This window comes from Pristiophorus japonicus, chromosome 7, assembly GCF_044704955.1.
Source record: "Pristiophorus japonicus isolate sPriJap1 chromosome 7, sPriJap1.hap1, whole genome shotgun sequence".
NCBI classification, from domain to species: Eukaryota; Metazoa; Chordata; class Chondrichthyes; family Pristiophoridae; genus Pristiophorus; species Pristiophorus japonicus.
Window position 1 is genome coordinate 178340604 of NC_091983.1, and position 23736 is coordinate 178364339.

A 23736-nucleotide genomic window follows, 5' to 3' on the forward strand; every position below is an offset into this window, starting at 1 on the left:
CCTATGCTTATAAGCTGACTTCAGAAAAGTGAGTGCAAACTGGACAATTCCATTCGAGTCTGTCTAAAACTTGCATCTAACCCATTCAACAACAACTATTTGTATTCAAATAGCGCCTTTATTTTAAAAAAAAATCTGTAGGCGCTTCTCAAAGACAGAATCAAAAAAATGATTGCCAAATGAACCAAAGATGGGGATGTTGGGAGAGGTGACCTAAAGCATGGTCAAAGAAGTGGGTTGTAAGAAGGGTCTAAAAGGAGGGGAGGATGGTGTAGAGGCAAAGAATGGAATGTGGAAGAGACCCAAATAAAATAGTGAAGGTGAAAATCCTGAATTCATTGAGGAAACAATTGGATACTACAGTGAGGATACTTGAAGATGTGGCTGGGTGAATGAATTAAGGGTAGAATGGCTTTCCTCATCTGTAGTTAGCTTGTGCATTTATTTTTATCACAAGTCATATTCGTGATTTAAAATTTTTTTTTATCCAGGTGATAAAGAATTTGAGATGAAAATAATGGAAGAACAGTACAAGCAAGAAATCCATCGTGTCACCAAGAGGTTACAGTGGTATGCTGAAAACCAGGAGATGCTGGATAAGGATGCAGCACGGCTTAAAGCAGCAAATGTAGAGATTGAGAAGCTGAAGGAGCAGGTACAGAATGTCCGTGACAGAATAACGTGCAACTTTATATATTTGAGATAAATGTTGATGGACTAGCAGTCTAGACCTACTTGAGCCTTTTCTCCAAACAATTTGACTTGAGTGTTGAATGGTTATTGTTGAATCACTCGGGTATAGAGTCTGTGTTGGTATAGCTAGTACCTTCACAGCCGCAAGTATGCATGTAAGCACCAAATTGAATTATAGTCCCACCCAAGACTACCGGGAACAGTAGCATAGTGGTTATGTTACTGGACTAGTAATCCAGAGGCCTAGACCAATAATTCAGAGACATGAGTTCAAATCCCACCCCAGCAGCTGTGGAATTTGAATTCAATTAAATAAATCTGGAATTTTAAAATGCTAGTATCAGTAATGGTTCACTAATGTCCTTTAGGAAAAGAAATCTGCTGTCCTTGCCTGGTCTGGCCTATATGTGACTCCAGACCCACAGCAGTGTGGTTGACTCTTAACTGCCCTCTGAAGTGAACCACGTGCACTGCAGCGGTTCAAGAAGGCGGCTCATCACCAGCTTCTCAAGGGCAATTAGGGATGGGCAATAAATGCTGGCCTTGTCAGCGATGCCCACATCCCAGGACCAAATTTTTTTTTAAAAACCTCGCCTTGTATTACACCACATTTAAAAAATACTTGGATGTGCACTTGAAGTGCCGTAACATGCAGGGTTACGGACCTAGAGCTGGAAAGTTGGATTAGGCTGGATAGCCTCTTGTTGGCCGGCACGGACATGATGGGCCAAAATGGCCTTCTGTGCTGTAAACTTCTATGATTCTCTGATTTGTGCTAGTTATTTATGAATAAAAAACTACTCGTTGTAGTTATTTAACAAATATGCCACATCCTGACAATTTGAGCTGACTGCAAAAGGTTATTGCTGCTAAAGAATTGTAAATCCACAATTCCTTTAATGTACTATTATAATGGACATGACAAAAAGCACCAAAAGAATATAGAAACTGTTGTTCCCCCTTGAGACCTGAACCAATTATTGTGCCTTTTGCACATGTTAATCTGAGCAGTTAATTGGAAGAAAGCTGAGGCTGGAAAATGGAGCCTAACCTACACAGACACAGTACAGCTAAGGGACCAGACCTTCTGGAGAGAGGAGACTTGCTGCATATAAACTTGCAGCGGCCTATAAAAGGCTCAGCCGTCCGGGGAGCGTCGAGAGAGGCGGGAGTCGAGAGAGGCAGCGGCCTATAAAAGGCTCAGCCGTCCGGGGAGCGTCGAGAGAGGCAGCGGCCTATAAAAGGCTCAGCCGTCCGGGGAGCGTCGAGAGAGGCGGGAGTCGAGAGAGGCAGCGGCCTATAAAAGGCTCAGCCGTCCGGGGAGCGTCGAGAGAGGCGGGAGTCGAGAGAGGCGTACTTGTGCAGCTCCAGCTGAGAGAAGTCAAAAAAGAAGTAGAAAGAAATCAAAAGGTGACGTCACAGCCAACGTGGTAAGTGATTGGCTGCTGATTGGTGAGTAGTTTTTCTTTTTCTTTATTAGTCAGTAACTTTTAACATTGTTGTCGGCAATTTAAGTGTATCTAAGGGTTAAGTCATGGCAGGACAGCTCGGTCACGTGATATGCTCCTCCTGTACCATGTGGGAACACGGGGACAACACCAGTGTCCCTGACGACTACATGTGCGGGAAGTGTGCCCACCTCCGGCTCCTGACTGTCCGCGTTGCGGAGTTGGAGCTGAGGGTGGATTTACTCTGGAGCATCCACAATGCTGAGAATGACGTGAGTATCACGTGTAGCGAGTTGGTCTTACCGCAGGAGAAGGGTCCACAGCCAGCGAGGGAATGGAAGACCAGCAGGAAGAGTAGTGCAAGGAAGGTAGTGCAGGGGTCCCCTGTGGTCATCCCACTGCAAAACAGATACACTGCTTTGAGTGCTGTTGAGGGGGATGACTCATCAGGAGAGGGCAGCAGCAGCCAAGTTCATGGCACCGTGGCTGGCTCTGTTGCACAGGAGGGCAGGAAAAAGAGTGGGCGAGCGATAGTGATAGGGGATTCAATTTTAAGGGGAATAGATAGGCGTTTCTGCGGCCGCAACCGAGACTCCAGGATGGTATGTTGCCTCCCTGGTGCAAGGGTCAAGGATGTCTCGGAGCGGGTGCAGGACATTCTAAAAAGGGAGGGAGAACAGCCAGTTGTCGTGGTGCACGTTGGTACCAATGACATAGGTAAAAAAAGGGATGAGTTCCTACGAAATGAATTTAAGGAGCTAGGAGCTAAATTAAAAAGTAGGACCTCAAAAATAGTAATCTCGGGATTGCTACCAGTGCCACGTGATAGTCAGAGTAGGAATCGCAGGATAGCTCAGATGAATACGTGGCTTGAGCAATGGTGCAGCAGGGAGGGATTCAAATTCCTGGGGCATTGGAACCGGTTCTGGGGGAGGTGGGACCAGTACAATCCGGACGGTCTGCACCTGGGCAGAATCGGAACCAATGTCCTCGGGGGAGTGTTTGCTAGTGCTGTTGGGGAGGAGTTAAACTAATATGGCAGGGGGATGGGAACCAATGCAGGGAGATAGAGGGAAACAAAAAGGAGGCAAAAACAAAAGACAGAAAGGAGATGAGGAAAAGTGGAGGGCAGAGAAACCCAAGGCAAAGAACAAAAAGGGCCATTGTACAGCAAAATTCTAAAAGGACAGAGGGTGTTAAAAAAACAAGCCTAAAGGCTTTGTGTCTTAATGCAAGGAGTATCCGCAATAAGGTGGATGAATTAACTGTGCAAATAGATGTTAACAAATATGATGTGATTGGGATTACTGAGACGTGGCTCCAGGATGATCAGGGCTGGGAACTCAACATTTAGGGGTATTCAACATTCAGGAAGGATAGAATAAAAGGAAAAGGAGGTGGGGTAGCATTGCTGGTTAAGGAGGAGATTAAGGCAATAGTTAGGAAGGACATTAGCTTGGATGATGTGGAATCTATATGGGTAGAGCTGCAGAACACCAAAGGGCAAAAAACGTTAGTGGGAGTTGTGTACAGACCTCCAAACAGTAGTAGTGATGTTGGGGAGGGCATCAAACAGGAAATTAGGGGTGCGTGCAATAAAGGTGCAGCAGTTATAATGGGTGACTTTAATATGCACATAGATTGGGATAACCAAACTGGAAGCAATACGGTGGAGGAGGATTTCCTGGAGTGCATAAGGGATGGTTTTTTAGACCAATATGTCGAGGAACCAACTAGGGGGGAGGCCATCTTAGACTGGGTGTTATGCAATGAGAGAGGATTAATTAGCAATCTCGTTGTGCGAGGCCCCTTGGGGAAGAGTGACCATAATATGGTGGAATTCTGCATTGGGATGGAGAATGAAACAGTTAATTCAGAGACCATGGTCCAGAACTTAAAGAAGGCTAACTTTGAAGGTATGAGGTGTGAATTGGCTGGGATGGATTGGCGAATGATACTTAAGGGGTTGACTGTGGATGGGCAATGGCAGACATTTAGAGACCGCATGGATGAACTACAACAATTGTACATTCCTGTCTGGCATAAAAATAAAAAAGGGAGGGTGGCTCAACCGTGGCTATCAAGGGAAATCAGGGATAGTATTAAAGCCAAGGAAGTGGCATACAAATTGGCCAGAAATAGCAGCGAACCTGGGGACTGGGAGAAATTTAGAACTCAGCAGAGGAGGACAAAGGGTTTGATTAGGGCAGGGAAAATGGAGTATGAGAAGAAGCTTGCAGGGAACATTAAGACGGATTGCAAAAGTTTCTATAGATATGTAAAGAGAAAAAGGTTAGTAAAGACAAACGTAGGTCCCCTGCAGTCAGAATCAGGGGAAGTCATAACGGGGAACAAAGAAATGGCGGACCAATTGAACAAGTACTTTGGTTCGGTATTCACGAAGGAGGACACGAACAACCTTCCGGTTATAAAAGGGGTCGGGGGGTCTAGTAAGGAGGAGGAACTGAGGGAAATCCTTATTAGCCGGGAAATTGTGTTGGGGAAATTGATGGGATTGAAGGCCGATAAATCCCCAGGGCCTGATGGACTGCATCCCAGAGTACTTAAGGAGGTGGCCTTGGAAATAGTGGATGCGTTGACAGTCATTTTCCAACATTCCATTGACTCTGGATCAGTTCCTATGGAGTGGAGGGTAGCCAATGTAACTCCACTTTTTTAAAAAAAGGAGGGAGAGAGAAAACAGGGAATTATAGACCGGTCAGCCTGACATCGGTAGTGGGTAAAATGATGGAATCAATTATTAAGGATGTCATAGCAGTGCATTTGGAAAGAGGTGACATGATAGGTCCAAGTCAGCATGGATTTGTGAAAGGGAAATCATGCTTGACAAATCTTCTGGAATTTTTTGAGGATGTTTCCAGTAGAGTGGATAAGGGAGAACCAGTTGATGTGGTATATTTGGACTTTCAGAAGGCGTTCGACAAGGTCCCACACAAGAGATTGATGTGCAAAGTTAGAGCACATGGGATTGGGGGTAGTGTGCTGACATGGATTGAGAACTGGTTGTCAGACAGGAAGCAAAGAGTAGGAGTATAGGAGTAAATGGGTACTTTTCAGAATGGCAGGCAGTGACTAGTGGGGTACCGCAAGGTTCTTTGCTGGGGCCCCAGCTGTTTACACTGTACATTAATGATTTAGATGAGGGGATTAAATGTAGTATCTCCAAATTTGCGGATGACACTAAGTTGGGTGGCAGTGTGAGCTGCGAGGAGGATGCTGTGAGGCTGCAGAGCGACTTGGATAGGTTAGGTGAGTGGGCAAATGCATGGCAGATGAAGTATAATGTGGATAAATGTGAGGTTATCCACTTTGGTGGTAAAAACAGAGAGACAGACTATTATCTGAATGGTGACAGATTAGGAAAAGGGGAGGTGCAAAGAGACCTGGGTGTCATGGTACATCAGTCATTGAAGGTTGGCATGCAGGTGCAGCAGGCGGTTAAGAAAGCAAATGGCATGTTGGCCTTCATAGCAAGGGGATTTGAGTACAGGGGCAGGGAGGTGTTGCTACAGTTGTACAGGGCATTGGTGAGGCCACACCTGGAGTATTGTGTACAGTTTTGGTCTCCTAACCTGAGGAAGGACATTCTTGCTATTGAGGGAGTGCAGCGAAGGTTCACCAGACTGATTCCCGGGATGGCGGGACTGACCTATCAAGAAAGACTGGATCAACTGGGCTTGTATTCACTGGAGTTCAGAAGAATGAGAGGGGACCTCATAGAAACATATAAAATTCTGACGGGGTTAGACAGGTTAGATGCAGGAAGAATGTTCCCAATGTTGGGGAAGTCCAGAACCAGAGGTCACAGTCTAAGGATAAGGGGTAAGCCATTTAGGACCGAGATGCGGAGGAACTTCTTCACCCAGAGAGTGGTGAACCTGTGGAATTCTCTACCACAGAAAGTTGTTGAGGCCAATTCACTAAATATATTCAAAAAGGAGTTAGATGAGGTCCTTACTAATAGGGGGATCAAGGGGTATGGCGAGAAAGCAGGAATGGGGTACTGAAGTTGAATGTTCAGCCATGAACTCATTGAATGACGGTGCAGGCTAGAAGGGCCGAATGGCCTACTCCTGCACCTATTTTCTATGTTTCTATGTTTCTATACACTCTGAGCATAATGAAAGCTAGGAATCAACCACTGAGCATGCTGAATTCCTGGTAGTGTGAGCTGAGCAGGACTGGCACAGACCCTAGTTCAGTATACAGACCTTGCTTTCGGGATGATCTAGAAATGAGCAAAAAGCATTGACTGCATTTCTCTGCATTCTGAGAAATTGAAAGAAAATGATTGCATTTGCTCATGTCTTTAACAATGATTTCCATCTGAGGCTTAATCCTATACAAGAAACCTGGGCTTTGAGTTCATCCAGATTCTCAGAATCAAATGTTAGCTGAGGAGATTGTTCTTATTCCTTCTTGGGATGTGGGTGTCACTGGCAAGGCCGGTATTTATTGCCCATCTCTAGTTGCCATGAGAAGGTGATGATGGGGGGGGGGAGGGCACACATTCTTAAAACGCATAACGATTTGGTTTACGCATAACTGAATGGTTTGCTAGGCCACTTCAGAGGGCAATTGAGTCAATCACATTGGAGTAGGACTGGAGTCACACATAGACCAGACCGAGTTAGGACAACGGTTCCTTCCCTAAAGTATATTAGTAAACCAGTTGATTTTTACGACAAATCGGTTACTTCATGGTTACTTTCACTGATGCCAGCTTTTTATTTATAGATGTTTAAAAGTTCAGATTGTCTCAAACAGATTTAAATTCACATTCTCTGGTTTAATTATTGCAACAAGACGGGCCATTCGACAACATGAGCATTCCACAACTTCACTGTGGATGCACTGATCCCTCCGATGGACATTTTTTTTAAACTCGAACAAAATCATTTTAGGGCAGTAAAAATAACTAGAATGTCTTTTTTTATATAAAACCTCAAAGATGAGGGGAAACAACTTTTTCTGAGGTATTTTTTTTTTGAAATAATTGGGTAACTATTTAAGGTTGTGTATAGCTTGTTAAATGTGTGGCAAATGAAACTTTAAATGATCAAAGTGGAATCTTTCTGCAATGTATTTTAAACATGTAGGACAAGTTCTTAAGGCTGTTAAAAAGGCATACGGGATTCTTAGTTTTATAAATAGAGGCATAGGAATGGAGCTTCCGCTAGATTGTGCTGGTATTTCCAGTGCAAGTTGCCCAAAATCAGCCAAACCATCGCAAAAGACGGAGCAATTTGAAGCTCAAATTGCGTCCAGTGCAAATCAAGTTTCTGTGATCTTTTGCACTTGTTTAAAAAACATTGTGCTGCAAGATGTCCCCGTCCACAAAACTGGCCACGTCCCCAGATCGAATGAATCATCATGGTGAGTTTTCACCAATTGCACCCATTTGTGGGCCTTCAAGGAGACTCTTAAAATTAAGCGTTTTTTTTAAGATTCAATGGCATTAATAGGCTCCTTCTAAAAGCTTTTACACTTTTTAAAATTTACTATGGGCTCAATTTTCCCTAATGATTTGTGCTGTTTTTTTGGAGTAGGCTGCTTTTCTTTTTGGCCTAAGTTTAAAACAAAATCCCCAATCAATTTGCACCAGCATAACTCAGTTAGTTCCGATTTTTTTTAAGTTTGTTTTTTTTCAGCCAAAGGGGCCGTAACCTGCCACCCATGCCAATTCTGGCCATATAGGCAAGTTTGGCCAGCTGAGAGTTACTCCAGTTCTGCTTAAGCCAGCGTATGTGGCCTCTGGAGAGTTAAGAAAATCGGCGCAGGTAAGTAAATCAGCGCAGCAGATGCCCGGGCAGGAGAGCGGGAGAGAGAGAGAGTTATTGGGCCCAAGTTTCGGGACGCGCCTAAAACGGCGCAGCCCGGACCTGGACGCCCGTTTTTCACGTCAGAAAGTGCGCCTAAAAAAAACTTCCGTATTCTCCTGCTCCCTGCAGGTCTTCAAGGGGTATGGCGAGAAAGCAGGAAGGGGGTACTGAAGTTGCATGTTCAGCCATGAACTCATTGAATGGCGGTGCAGGCTAGAAGGGCTGAATGGCCTACTCCTGCACCTATTTTCTATGTTTCTGCAGCCGGGCGCAGCACAGCACGAGCTATTGGGGGCGGAGCCAGGTCCCCGAGCTGAAAACAGTGCCGGGACCTCTGCACATGCGCGCTACAATGGGCGCGCATGTGCAGTAGCTCCAGGCGCCCAAAACTGTGTGGGTGGGGCCCGAAGCACGCAGCCCCTAGCCCTGGTCGAATGGCCTCACTGGGGCTGCGTGAATAAGGCTCCTCCCACGCCCAGCTCCTGCTTCCTCCCGACCAGACTCGACCCCCACTCTTCCCCCCCCCGCCGACCCGACCTCCACGACTCACTCTCGCTTTCCCCCCCCCCCGGACCTCCGCGACCCCCCCCCCACCCGAGACCCAACGCCACCTACCTGTAAATCAAGCCCGAGGTCTTGGGCCCGGCCGTTCAGCCTCCTTCCCTCCCTCCTCCCCCCACCTTCCTCTCCCCCTCTGTCCCTTCTCCCCCACCTCCTTTCTCCCCCACCTCCCTTCTCCCGACCTCCTCCCCCTTCTCCCCCTCCCCCCCCCCTTCTCCCCGTCCCCCCCTTCTCTCTCTCCGCCCTCCCCCTCCCCTCGCTGTCAGAAACACAGACACTGACAGACAGAGGGACACACTGGGGGGACCATCCTAGCACGCTGTTGGAGGACTCTTGGTGCTGCAGTCAGTAAGTAGAAAATGTTTTATTTATTGATTTTTTGAAAAAAAATTATTTTTTAATTTTTTTTGATTGATTTATTGATGTATTTATAATTTATTATTGATGATGGCTCTTTATTTGTAAAACAGAAGTGTTTAATGTTTGTAAACTTCCCTTTAACCCCCCCCATCCCCACCTCATTCCCTACGCCTAATTTGTAACCCACACCTGATTTTCTAAAGTGTAGACAAGGTTTTTTCGAACATACAAAAATCTTCACTTACTCCATTCTAAGTTAGTTTGGAGTAAGTTTTCACTGCTGAAACTTTGAAAACAGGCGTAAGTGGCCGGACATGCCCCCTTTTGAAAAAAAAATTCTGTTCCAAAGTGAAACTGTTCTCACTGACTAGAACTGGAGCAAACTAAATGACGAGAATTTGATTTTCTAAGATACTCCGTTCTACACCAGTTGCTCCAAAAAATCAGGAGCAACTGAGGCCAAAACTTGGGCCCTATGTATTGCGAGCTGGTTGTATGTTTCATTTTGCAGCCTCAGCTCACATTGTGTCCCTGGTTACCATGGCAGCCTGATCTTTTTGGCGCAGATCAAGGCTCCACCCCCAAAACTAAAGGTCGGGTTAGACCACGCCAAAATGAAGAAATCCAACGGGGAAACTTAGAATTTTTTTTTTGGAGTACTTGGTGCCCCACGTGCATAACTCTTCAAGTACGCCAAAAGAAAGCTTTGGGGAAAATTGAGCCCTAAGAAACTGACTACTGTACACCTAGCAAATATAACTAGCAAATAGTTCTGTATAGTTTTTTAAAATTAACATGGGTTACTCGTAGGTGGTGGACTAGGTACTCTGGTTAAAAATGCTTATTTTTTGTGATAAACCCATTTTCAGCTGTTAAAAATATTCCTTGATCTATTTATTAATACAATTTTTTGTTAATTGTTTTGTTAAATTGAGCTAGTTCGTGGCAGATTTTACATTTGGCAGTATGCAAATATGATTGAGCCGAAACGTGAGCAAAAAATTCAACTCCGAAAATTAGCAGAGTTTTGAGTGCAATTTGTGTCCGGATTGCCGATTGTGCCCAAAGCATAAACTCTACCCCATAAGAGTACAAAAACAAAGAAGTGATGCTAAACCTTTATAACACTACTGGTTAGGCCCCAGCTGGAGTATTGTGGTCAATTCTGGGCACCACATTTTAGGAAGGATGTCAAGGCCTTGGAGAGGATTCAAAGGAGTTTTACGAGAATGGTACCGGGGATGAAAGAGAGTACACAGATTTAAGGTAATTGGCAAAAGAACCAGAGACGACATGAGGAAACATTCTTTTACGCAGTGAGTTGTTATGATCTGGAATGCACTGCCTGAAAGGGTGGTGGAAGCAGATTCAATAATAACTTTCAAAAGGGAATTGGATAAATACTTGAAGGGGGAAAATTCACAGGGTGTTGGGGAAAGAGCAGGAGAGTGGGACTAATTGGATTGCTCTTTTAAAGAGTCCGTACAAGCTCGATGGGCTGAATGGTGCCTCCTGCGCTGCATCATTCTATGAAAGGGTTACAGGAATTGTCTTTTGACTGAAAACCTGAAAATACATGTTTATATAAATGGGTAAACAGTAAAGAACTGCTTTCCCATTTCATGCAGAGATTTATTTGCAAGAAAAGTATAACTTACTTATTATTTTCCAGGAACTACTCAAAAAAAAAAAGTACGAGAGGAAGCTTGCCGGAAACATAAAAAATGACTGCAAAAGCTTCTATAGATATGTGAAGAGAAAAAGATTAGTGAAGACATACGTTGGTCCCTTGCAGTCGGATTCGGATGAATTTATAATGGGGAGCAAAGAAATGGCAAACCAATTGAACAAGTACTTTGGTTCTGTCTTCACAAAGGAAGACACAAATAGCCTTCCTGATGTACTAGGGGTCCGAAGGTCTAGTGAGCAGGAGGAACTGAAGGATATCCTTATTAGGCGGGAAATTGTGTTAGGGAAATTGACAGGATTGAAGGCCGATAAATCCCCAGGGCCTGATAGTCTTACATCACAGAGTACTAAAGGAAGTGACTCAAGGATAGTGGATGCATTGGTGATAATTTTCCAACAGTCTATCGACTCTGGATCAGTTCCTATGGACTGGAGGGTTGTTAATGTAACACCACTTTTTAAAAAAGGAGGGAGAGAGAAAACGGGTAATTATAGACCAGTTAGCCTGACATCAGTAGTGGGGAAAATGTTGGAATCAATCATTAAGGATGAAATAGCAACACATTTGGAAAGCAGTGATAGGATTGGTCCAAGTCAGCATGGATTTATGAAGGGGAAATCATGCTTGACAAATCTTCTGGAATTTTTTGAGGATGTAACCAGTAGAGTGGACAAGGGAGAACCAGTGGATGTGGTGTATTTGGACTTTCAAAAGGCTTTTGACAAGGTCCCACACAAGAGATTGGTGTGCAAAATCAAAGCACATGGTATTGGGGGTAATGTACTGACGTGGATAGAGAACTGGTTGGCAGACAGGAAGCAGAGAGTCGGGATTAACGGGTCCTTTTTAGAATGGCAGGCAGTGACTAGTGGAGTGCCGCAGGGCTCAGTGCTGGGACCCCAGCTCTTTACAATATATATTATGATTTGGATGATAGAATTGAGTGTAATATCTCCAAGTTTGCAGATGACACTAAACTGGGTGGCGGTGTGAGCTGTGAGGAGGACGCTAAGAGGCTGCAGGGTGATTTGGACAGGTTAGGCGAGTGGGCAAATACATGGCAGATGCAGTATAATGTGAATAAATGTGAGGTTATCCACTTTGGGGGCAAAAACACGAAGGCAGAATATTATCTGAATGGCACCAGATTAGGAAAAGGGAAGTTGCAGCGAGACCTGGATTTCATGATTCATCAGTCATTGAAGGTTGGCATGCAGGTACAGCAGGCAGTGAAGAAGGCAAATGGTATGTTGGCCTTCATAGCAAGGGGATTTGAGTATAGGAGCAGGGAGGTCTTACTGCAGTTGTACAGGGCCTTGGTGAGGCCCTACCTGGAATATTGTGTTCAGTTTTGGTCTCCTAATCTGAGGAAGGACGTTCTTGCTATTGAGGGAGCACAGCGAAGGTTCACCAGACTGATTCCTGGGATGGCAGGACTGTCATATGAGGAGAGACTGGATCGACTGTATTCACTGGAGTTTAGAAGGATGAGAGGGGATCTCACAGAAACGTATAAAATTCTGGCGGGACTGGACAGGTTAGATGCAGGAAGAATGCTCCCGATGTTGGGGAAGTCCAGAACCAGGGGACATAGTCTTAGGATAAGGGGTAAGCCATTTAGGACCGAGATGAGGAGGAACTTCTTCACTCAGAGAGTTGTTAACCTATGGAATTCCCTACCGCAGAGAGTTGTTGATGCCAGTTCGTTAGATATATTCAAGAGGAAGTTAGATATGGCCCTTGCGGCTAAAGGGATCAAGGGGTATGGAGAGAAAGCAGGAACGGGGTACTGAAGGAATGATCAACCATGATCTTATTGAATGGTGGTGCAGGCTCGAAGGGCCGGATGGCCTACTCCTGCACCTATTTTCTATGTTTCTAAAAAGACTTAATTGTGTCAGGAGAGAGCTAATACAAACTTCTTTGCAACTGTGTATCCTCTGACACATCTTGAGCTGCACCATGGGAGCTCTGCTCTGATATGAAAGTGCCATTGTGTGTCGCACAGAGGATTCTAGTTGGTTCAACTTTTCTGGGTCCAATTTAAAAAAAATTTTACTCCATTGTCTATGAGTAGATATCGTCCTCCATCTTCTTTCCAAATCCTTTCAGTGGCCTCGTGCGCTTACCTCACTCCCTCACCTCAGCACCTTTTGCAACCACATAATTCCTGACACAACAATGCCATGGTAGATATATCTACATTTATTCTTTCTTTATATAATTCATAGAATGCACCCTATTACTTCAGTTTCTAATTGTAATTATTATTGTATTTAAAAAAAAACATTCCTGCATCACTCAGACCTTTGTTTTTAGTGCACAAATCAGTGAATTTGTAATTTTAACATTATTTCTTCAGGTAGAAAAACTTACAGCTGATTCCAGAAACAGAAATTCACCTCCTGAGAAGCGTGAAAAGGGGAGAGCTCTTGAAGCCAAGCGAATTCAAGACCTTGAACGGCAGGTATGTATTGTTTTTTAACTCTGGATTTTAAATGTTCTTGACATATAGCAGTATTAAGCATATTGATCCTGTGAATCATAGAAGTTTACAGCACGGCAGGGGGCCATTCGGCCCATCGTGTCTGTGCCGGCCAACAAAGAGCTATCCAGCCTAATCCCACTTTCCAGCTCTTGGTCCGTAGCCCTGTAGGTTACAGCACTTCACGTGCACATCCAAGTACTTTTTAAATGTGGCGAGGGTTTCTGCCTCTACCACCCTTTTAGGCAATGAGTTCCAGACTCCCACAACCCTCTGGGTGAAGACATTTCCCCTTAAATCCCCTCTAAACCTTCTACCAATTACTTTAAATCTATACCCCCTGATTTTTGCCCCCTCTGCTAAGGGAAATAGGTCCTCTCTATCCACTATATCTGGGCCCCTTATAATTTTATACACCTCAATAAGGTCTCCCCTCCACCTCCTCTGTTCCAAGGAAAACAAACACAGCCTATCCAATCTTTCCTCATTGCTAAAGTTCTCCAGTCCAGGCAACATCCTCGTAAATCTCCTCTATACCCTCTGTAATGCAATCACATCTTTCCTGTAATGTGGTGACCAGAGCTGCACACAGTACTTTAGCTGTCATGTCCCACATATTCTGGAGTAACACAGTCATTCATTTCAAAATTAATTTAATTTAGAATAATGTTGTGGAGGTTTCCAATTTTTCAAAATCCGTTTGTATTTGGATTGCTCGGAGCATCCTGTTTTGTGTGTGCTTTGGAAATTGTGCACTGTTAGGCTGTTACTGGTTCTGATTGGGATCTTAAATTGTTGGTATTTCTCAAGTTAAATATCCACTATTCAAATCTGTTGTGAGTAGATTTTTTTCTGCATGAAAAACCATATTGTTAGCATTCGTTTTGTCTCATAGTGAGTAGGGATAAATGGTTCATTCTCTGGTTGGCAACCAATAACTAGTGAGGTGCCGCAGGGATCAGTGCTGGGAGCCCAACTATTTACAATCTATATTAATGACTTGGAAGAAGGAACGGAGTGTAACGTAGCCAAGTTTGCTGACAATACAAAGATGGGAGGAAAAGCAATGTGTGAGGAGGACACAAAAAATCTGCAAAAGGACACAGACAGGCTCAGTGAGTGGGAAAAAATGTGGCAGATGGAGTATAATGTTGGAAACTGTGAGATCAATCACTTTGGCAGAAAAAAATCGAAGAGCAGTTATTATTTAAATGGTGAAAGATTGCAAAGTGCTGCAGTACAGCGGGACCTGGGGGTACTTGTGCATGAAACACAAAAGGATAATATGCAGGTACAGCAAGTGATCAGGATGGCCAATGGAATCTTAGCCTTTATTGCAAAGGGGATTGAGTATAAAAGCAAAAAAGTCTTGCTACAGCTATATAAGATATTGGTGAGGCCACACCTGGAATACTGCGTGCAGTTTTGGTTTCCATATTTACGAAAGGATATACTTGCTTTGGAGGCAGTTCAGAGAAAGTGCACTGGGTTGATTCCGGGGGTGAGGAGGTTGACTTATGAGGAAAGGTTGAGTAGGTTGGGCCTCTACTCATTGGAATTCAGAAGAATGAGAGGTGATCTTAACGAAACGTATAAGATTATGAGGGGGCTTGACAAGGTGGATGCAGAGAGGATGTTTCCACTGATTGGGTGACTAGAACTGGAGGGCATGATTTTAAAATAAGGGGCCACCCATTTAAAACAGAGATGAGGAGAAATTTCTTCTGAGTTGTAAATCTGTGGAATTCGCTGCCTCAGAGAGCGATGGAAGCTGGGACATTGAATACATTAAAGACATAATTAGACAGTTTCATCAACGATAAGGGGATAAGGAGTTATGGGGAGCGGGCAGGGAAGTGGAGCTGAGTCCATGATCAGATCAGCCATGATCTTATTGAATGGCGGAGCAGGCTCGAGGAGCGTATGGCCTACACCTGTTCCTATTTCTTATGTTCTTAGAAATGACAAACCATTATGGTAGGTCAGCCTTATTTTATTTGGCATTCAGACAGGGTAGTCTTTAAGATTCACCCAGAGTTTTTACCCAAAGCCAGCGATCTGTCATCTCATTTCATAAAAGGGTATTATCTATATCTCTGTCTATATATGTTTGTTTATATCTGTTTATCTGTATCTCATAATATTTCCTTATGGGAGGTTGGTTTTCTTCCTACTCTGCATGTACAGACTGATCAGTTAGAATATACACATCTGTGGCTCATACCCACGCATATCGAGTTCCATTTCTTATCCAATATTTTTATTTCATTTAAAGAAACTATGGGGTAGATGTCCGTCTTTACTGCTTGGGCATGCAACATCACCTGAGAGAAGACTTAATGAGGAAAATCTGGCTGAGGGGATTGTACGCCGTAACAGAAACTGCCTAATTTTCCTGCCATTTAAATTAAAGGAAGTAATATCTGGTGGGTTCAATAACCTGCATGTGTCTTCCACGACCAATTTCTCTCTCTGCCTCTCCACCGAGGCAGTAAAGACAAAACTCTACCCTCATACTGGATATGTGAGGATGTTGTTTTCTCGTGTTATACTTCACAGGTTGTTGCCATTCTCTGGTGCAACTGTTTCATCTGGCAATTTATCAGTTAAGGGATAAAGGACTTATCAGGTTACGCACATGCTGTCTCTGTTCAAAAAGATGTAATTCTTTTTCTTTTTTTTAAAATTGATTACCAGTCTACAAGAAGACGTCTGTGCTATTTCTTTAAGGTTGTTAAGCCGCCAGGGAGTATGAGTCTGCTGCGCCTGTTCTTTCTGCCGGGGCCAGGATTCTTTGACGAGCCGTGGTCTCTGCTGGAAGTGTGGCAGAGGAGGAATGGCGTCCACCCAACATTATTACAAGTACTCAGCCAATCGTAATTTTCAGAGTTGGCCTTACTTAAATAATGACGGCAAGCTCCTGGAGTATTGGAAACACATTACAACAGTGATTACACTTCAATAAGTACTTCATTGGCTGTAAAGCGCTTTGGGACATCCGATGGTCGTGAAAGGTGCTATAAAAATGCAAGTCTTGCTTCTTGCTTTACTCCTCTGGTTGGGAGCTTTCCTTTTGGGGCATGTCGTCCTACCGCAGAATTTCATGACCTGTAGCAATTTAAAAGGCAAGGAATCATCTGCTCCTTTTCTCCTTTCAAAAGGCAAAGATAAAGAGCAATTCCCAATGGGAAACTCACTGTGCCATGTCTGAAATCGGGGAGGACTAAATGGTACAAAACCAGATGAGAAAGTAATTAACAATACAAAATAAAAGCCATAAAAGTCAATTGAGACAAGGTATCTGGAAATTCTACAATAACTGATGGGCTCTTCAAATTCACTCTGCCTTTTCTGCAATACCCTGGATCTCTGTTTTATACAGTTGGGAACCACCATGTCATTACTGCTTCCCTTGCAAGGAGCTGTCCAAGAATGGGCACGCACTCCCCTGCCTGATGGGAATGGCATTAGAGAATGAGGTTGGTGGTGTTCCAGGAAAATGAAATTCTCCTTCATTTTCAACTGCCGCTGCTTGATTATGTCACTACAATGGGCATGCATGAGTGGAAAATTCAGAAATAGGTGTCTGGAAATGGTTTTGATTAATGGATCCATGCCTCTGAGTCAGAAGGTTGTGGGTTAAGTCCCACTCCAGAGACGTGCATACAAAATCTAGGCTGACACTTCACTGCAGTACGAAGGGATGGCCAGAGGTGCCATCTTTCAGATGAGGAATTAAGCCCTCTCGGGTTTACATTTAAGATCCCATGGCACTATGTTGAAGAAGAGCAGGTGGCAGTTCTCTCAGTATCCTGGGCAATATTTATCCGTCAACCAACAGATTATCTGGTGATTATCACATTGCTGTTTGTGGGACCTTGCTGTGTGCATATTTGCTACTGCCGCCTTTCCTACATTAGAACAGTGACTCGACTTCAAAAGTACTTCATTAGCTGTAAAACTCTTTGGGATGTACTGAGGTCATGAGAGGAAAGTCCTTACCTGCTTTCTTTCAGAGTCTACCTAACCGATATAAATTGGAGCCTTCTCCCAGATCACTCGGTTCAGTTCTTGTCAAAACAAAAAACTTTGAATCGTCTAATTCACGTAATTCTTTCTCTGACGTATTTTCCAAATTCTAACAATAACAACTGCATTTATAGAGTATCTATCAGAGAAAAACCTCTTGTTGCTTCACGGAGAAATTAGGATAAGACCCCGAGCTTAAAGGAGGAGAGCTTAGAAAAGTGGTCAAAGGTTTGATCAAAGAAGAGTGTTAAAGGAGGAGTAAGAGGTATAGAGCTCGAGGTTTTTAGGGATGGAGTCCCAGGGAGTGGACCTAGGCAGCTGAAGGCACTGCTGCTAATGGTGAGGAATGCACGAGGCCGGAGTCAAAGGAGTGGAATGTTTAGGAAGTTGTAGGACTGGAGGAGGTTACACAGATATGGAGGGGTAAGATAATGAAGGGAATTAAATATAAGGATTTTAAATTTGAGGCATTGAGGAACCAATATAGGTCAGCAAAAACAGGAGTCATCTTGTGCAGAATAGGATAGAAACTAGCTGGAGTTTATAGAGTGAAGTATGAGAGACTGGTAAGGAGAGCATTGAAGTAATTGAGTCTGGAGTTACTGCAGCTTGTATAAGGTTTTCTGCGGCAGATGAGCTAAGGTTGAGGTGAAGATCGGCAATGTTACGGAAGTAAGTAGTCTTTGTGGTGAAGAGCATAAGAGTGAGAATCTCGATTTGTGACAATATAGATTGTGATTTGTTAATTTGAAACAGGTATTGTAAATCAAATAAACCACTATCGTTTAATTTTTTGCAGCCAGTCAACTATTGGTTTCTATTAATAAATGGAATTAGCTGGAGATGTACACTGCCTTAAGTGTTATTTGTCTATCAATTGGACAGATCCAGAGTTACTGTTCACAGTAAGCTCATTGGTAGCAGAAGTGTTTTATGGTTTGTCCCAGGCCTGCTACCTCCCAGATTCACACTGAGGTCATGTTTTAGTTCATAGGCAGCCTGAGCCTGCCAGTGGGTATGGTGCTTTTCATTGAGCATGAGTAAAAGCATCTGGATGGCTCCCAAATCCTAATTAAGGTCATTTCCAAATTTCATTTAACTCAAGAAATTTGTCACATTGTTTTTTGTATTATCACACAAATCAGTACTGAAATGTTGTTTCCACTGTTTAGGTGTTTGCAGAGCCCAAGTCATTTTACATCTCGCACAGAGGAATCTAAACAGTCAAAATATATTTTTTTTAATTGTTCAAGGACCCAAGCCAGACCAATGACTGAGCAGCATTTAACTAAACTGGTATTTGAGTGCATCCTACAGTACTATCATGTTGGAGTTGAGAAGGTCAGGGACACATTAAGAGCTATTCGATGGTTGCTTCACTGGAATCTCATTCAGGTTCCCACTGTTAGCATATGTAAGGCTGTTATGTGGACCAATCGTCACATGCTTAATGAATATTATTGTCCTGACCTAAATGCAGCAACGCTTCGTAAAGATCAGTCTTGGCATTAGATGTTGTGGGTCGCATGCATAGCCCTCCTAAATCTATAGGGCTGGATTTTCGGGTTTTGGGGCGAAAACAGTAGCGATACCTAAAAATTACCGTTTGCACTGTGTTACCAATTTTAGGCCGAACTTTCATCATTTGTGCAAAGCCTTCCTTACTGAGCCCAATCATTCACGGTGCAAAACATGATCCCCGCCAACTTTAGTGTGGGGTCATTTGCACTGCGATAGAGGCCTTGGGAGGGGGAAAAAAATTCAAAACATTCAAACAACATTACCAAAACCCTCAACTACCAAATCGCTGGAAAAATAAATAAATTAAAACTTTAACTTATCTTTTTTGCAGGTTTTCTAACTTACCGCTGCTGGCATGGTTGCACCGACAGGTTTTACCTGTTGCTATTCTGGGCGCTGTGTACCAGTCAGTAGAATGCCGAAACTCAGCCGGTAACGCAACCTGTGTCATTACACATCTGCCGCACCTCTCCCTGGCAGTACTTCCCATTGCTGCCGCAAACAAGGAACCAAGGATCCCACCTGGGCTTTGCGACCGGGTTTTCACCGTGGAGGATCAAAGCACAGCAAAAACACGGTCGCAATCTCCTCGAAAATTCAGCCCATAATATTTTAGTTTATTCCTTGCAGAATGTAGAAGATAGATAGATTACTTCTTTTGTAGGATCTTTATTCTTCAAATATATGTATCCTCCCCACATCTCAATTCCACCCATCTGTTGCCACAGGCGTCATCAGTGATAAGTGGTTAGTTTGTTTCAAGTTAACACAGACTGATGCAGTGGTACAAATCCTGGAATTTTATGTGACAGAGCACATATGACAGAGCACAACTTTATGGAGACCATATGCAGCACCATGTGCCTGCTATAGGGTGTTCGTTTTACACTCTACCTTGATTCGTAGACCTTGGGAATTACAGGAAAGGCCTACACTTAACGCAAAGTTTAGACTTAATCCAACCGTTAGTTTTATTACGCAAAAAACAACTAAAAATAACAGAACAAGACTTCAGAGAGAATTGGCCGAAGACATACAATCACCTGTCCAGTTAATTGCTGTTATCGTCGATTTAGGCTCGTGGTCGTTGGTTCCGTGACCAGTTGTTCCTCTCCAATGTTCCCTCTTTCTCGTCCTGCTTGTCCTTCTGGTCTGCTCCATTCTGCTCGTTCCGTTGTTTTCTTCCTTCCATTCCCTTCTTTCCTTCTGAGCTGCCTCCAGCTCTTACATATATATCCATTTTATGAATAAATGTCCAGCTGGGCTGGGTTTTCCGTTAATGCGTCTGGATCGGTTTTGTTGTTTGTGGTGATCCGTGCTGCGGTGATGGGTCTGGATGTCCACAATTTGAATACGGAGTCAACAGGGCAAAAGATAACTCCTTTTCTTTAGTGCCCCGTTATCCAAAAATGCACTCCTTGTGGGATCCTTTGTTGTCCTGGTTTCTTGCAGACTTTATGGTCCCAAGTTTTGACATGATTTGCTCCTGATTTTTAGGAGAAACTGGTGTAGAACGGAGTATCTTATAAATTGGAATTCTCGCCATTTAGTTTGCTCCAGTTCTAGTCAGTGAGAACAGTTTCACTTTGGAACAGAATTTTTTTTTCAAAAGGGGGCGTGTCCGGCCACTTACGCCTGTTTTCAAAGTTTCGTCAGTGAAAACTTACTCCAAACTAACTTAGAATGGAGTAAGTGAAGATTTTTGTACGTTTGAAAAAACCAACCAATAAATCAATCAAAAAAAATTTATAATAAATAATTTTTTTTTAAAAATCAATAAATAAAACATTTGCTACTTACCGACTGCAGCACCGGGAGCCCTCCAATAGCGTGCTGGGATGCCCCCCCCCCAGTGTGTCTCTGTCAGTGTCTCTATCTCTCTGTCTGTCAGTGTCTGTGTTTCTGACATCGAGGGGAGGGGGGGGAGAAGGAAGGGGGGGGAAAGGATATAGGGGGGGGAGAAAAGGAGATGGCGGGGGGTGGGGGAAAGGAGAAGGGGGAGGGAGGCTGAACAGACCGGGCCCGAGACTTCAGGCAGGGCATAAGACTTCGGGCAGGGCCCGTCCCCAGCACCAGATTTACAGGTAGGTGGCGTTGGGTCGGGTCGGGGGGGGGGGGGTGGTGGGAGGGAGTTCGGGTCGGGTTGGGGGGAGGGAGGGAGGGAGAGGGAGGTCAGGTCGGGTCTAGTCGCGGGGGGGGAAGCGGGAGTCTGGTCGGGTCCAGTCCGGGGGGTTGGGGTTGGGTCGGGTCCAGGAGCGGCGCGGGGGGGGGGGGTCGGGGTCGGTGTCGGGTCCGCTCCGGGGGCGGGAAGCGGGAGTCGAGTCGGGTCGGGAGGAAGCAGGAGCTGGCCGTGGGAGGAGCCTTATTCACGCAGCCCCAGTGAGGCCATTCGGCCAGGGCTAGGGGCTGCGTGCTTCGGGCCCCTCCCACACAGTTTCGGGCGCCTGGAGCTACTGCACATGCGCGTCTACTGCAGCGCATGTGCAGAGGTCCCGGCACTGTTTTCAGCGCAGGCATCTGGCTCCGCCCCCTACAGCTCCTGCTGCGCTGCGCCGAGCTGCAAACGACCTGCAGGGAGCCGGAGAATCTGGAAGTTTTTTTTAGGCGCACTTTGTGGCGCGAAAAACGGGCGTCCAGGTCGGGACTGCGCCGTTCTAGGCGCGGCTCGAAATTTGGGCCCGTAGTCTCTACAGGGAACTGTTTTTTCCCCTCCGGCCAATCAATCCAGGGGCTCCTTGGTTAGATTGTATCAATCTCCTTATTTTGATGCATAAGCAAGTCTAGCACCTGACTGCAGAGATTGTTTTTAATCGGTGATGAGTCACCACCTGCCCCAGGCTGGCGCCTTTTTTCCTCCTGCCCAATCAGTCCCAAAAGTTTGTTTTAAACCATTTTTAGTTTGTCGCCTCTTCCTGTGCCTTTTTGTGAAAATGTGTAAACCTTACACTGCATTGTCATGATGATTGTTTTAAATGGGTGATCAGCACATTGTTTCCTCCAGCAAACAGAAGCAATGCACTCCATCCAGAAAAAATAAATAGCAATTCACTGGGTTGGCCAAGACAGCTTTATCACAACTGAAGAGAAGCAATTTTATAGCAATCTGTTGTAATACCTTTGTCGCAATAATAACCCATTAATTCTAAGATAATGCTTAAAGAAAAATAACAAAACAAAATAGGGTTATTTCATGTTGATGACTACATGTGTAAGTACAAAACTTGCTTATTTCTCATTCTAATTCTGGCAGGTAAAGGAAATGGAGGAAATAATTCGAAGGCGCTATCCAAATTCCTTGCCTGCTCTTATTTATGCAGCTGCCTCTGTACCTTATGCAGATTCTGAAACTGCAGGTAAACTCCATTCAAGAGCTTTTCTAGAAAACAGAATAAAGAAGCTCGAAACTGATCTGGAAGGAAAAGATGACGAAGCAAAGAAGAGTTTAAGAGTAATGGAACAACAATTTCAAAAAATAAAGGTATATCTCATCATTTAATGCTAAACTTTTACAGATAACTTTAATTTCGAGGGAATTTAGGGAAAAATCCAATTTGCAAATGCAATATTGTAACATTATGATTATCATTTTATCAGTCAGTATTGTGATGTCTTGATTTATAGATTCTCTGAACTTTTAATTTTACATGACTATTTACACAAAAATATATGACAAGTAAAGGGTAAGAGGCTACTTGGCTCATCGAAGTTCATCACTCCAGCACCCTAACTCTACCATTGATAGCACCAAACTCAATTGGATATTTTGAATGTCTCCAATGTTTTTGTTTTTACTACCACACCTAGCAGTTTGTTCCAAAGATTTATTACTCTTTGAATAAAGTAATTTCTTACGAGTCTGTTTTAAAACTATTTCTCTCATATTTAAATTGATATCTTCTATTTTTTGGACTTAATTTGAATTAATGTACCAGGTTTACCCTTTCTGTACTATTTAATAGTTTGTGGGGCCGATATTCAGCAGCGCAAGAAAGCTGGCGCACCTATGATTTTTTTCTTTGTACTTACCGCATGGATCCTTGATGCGGTTGGAAGAGCCATTTTCAGGACTTGAAATTTTTTCAGAGTCAGTCCCAGAGGAAATGTGTCATAATGGGGGCAGGCCATAGACTCAAAGCCAGGCTGAGTGGCTGAATATAGGTCAGACTGGGACTCCGCCGCTGTCAATCAGCGGTGGAGTAGTGGTGGCATCACCACGCATTAAAGGGGAGCGATTCAGTCATTTTTTTATCTTTGGCCACTGGGCCACCAGGGAGGGTTTCGGCCGGGTCGCGGTGCCAGGCTGCCCGTTGGGAAGTCGGCCAACAAATATTAATAGATGCCGGCTGCGGCGGTGGGCCCTCCCCTTTCAGGGCCGCTGTGCTGCCGGGCCACACTCAGTGCGGAGAAGGTGCAACGGCAGAAAAACCCGTCGGGGCGCCGCACGACAGGGGATCGACTGATCGAGCTGAATTTAGGTTGGTAAATTTTTATTGTAATTAAAAGCGGCGGAGCAGTAACTGATGACTCACTTGTGGCGGGGTCCAGGTTGAAAAATCCCCGACCTGAATTTGGGTCGGGTCGGCCAGTTGACCCCAAAGCGGCAGCCATTCGATTTTGACGAATGGCCACCACAAACGGGCATTAACGGGTCTCTCTGAGACTCTGAGTGTCTCAACAATGCCCCACCTAATTTTCTTTCTAAATGGTAGAGCTTTATCTTCTCTAGCTCCTCATAGCTCCCCATCCCTTTTGTACTTGGAATCACTCTTGTTGCTTTTTGCTACACCTATTTAAGTGTTGCTCCTCGACTGCTGATCTTAATCAAGCAGAATACTCGTGTTATCTGACCAGTGTCCCGTAAAGCCCAACGCAATCTCTAGACACCTATAATTTTAGATGATTTTTGAATTCCTACTCCACATTGTCCAGATATGGAAAGTGATGAGTTGACCATAACTCCTAGGCCCATTGCTAAGACTCCTTCTGTTAATCAATTACAATTCAGTATACTTATAATGCACATTTTTGTGATCCATGTTGAATTTTATTTGTTCACGGAATTGCATAACTTATCTAAATCATTCTGTCACTGTTTTGCTGAATCAT

General features: G+C 44.1%; 1 protein-coding gene across 1 annotated transcript in view; it reads left to right on the forward strand.

Annotated features, from left to right (window-relative positions):
• Nucleotides 1-23736, forward strand: part of cep162 (centrosomal protein 162) — a 222779-nt gene that overhangs the window by 155552 nt on the left and 43491 nt on the right. Inside the window, exons 21-23 of the mRNA XM_070885594.1 lie at nucleotides 492-655; nucleotides 12958-13062; nucleotides 21881-22108. Coding sequence (XP_070741695.1) covers nucleotides 492-655; nucleotides 12958-13062; nucleotides 21881-22108 — 497 coding nt within the window. The remainder of the gene's footprint in view (nucleotides 1-491; nucleotides 656-12957; nucleotides 13063-21880; nucleotides 22109-23736) is intronic.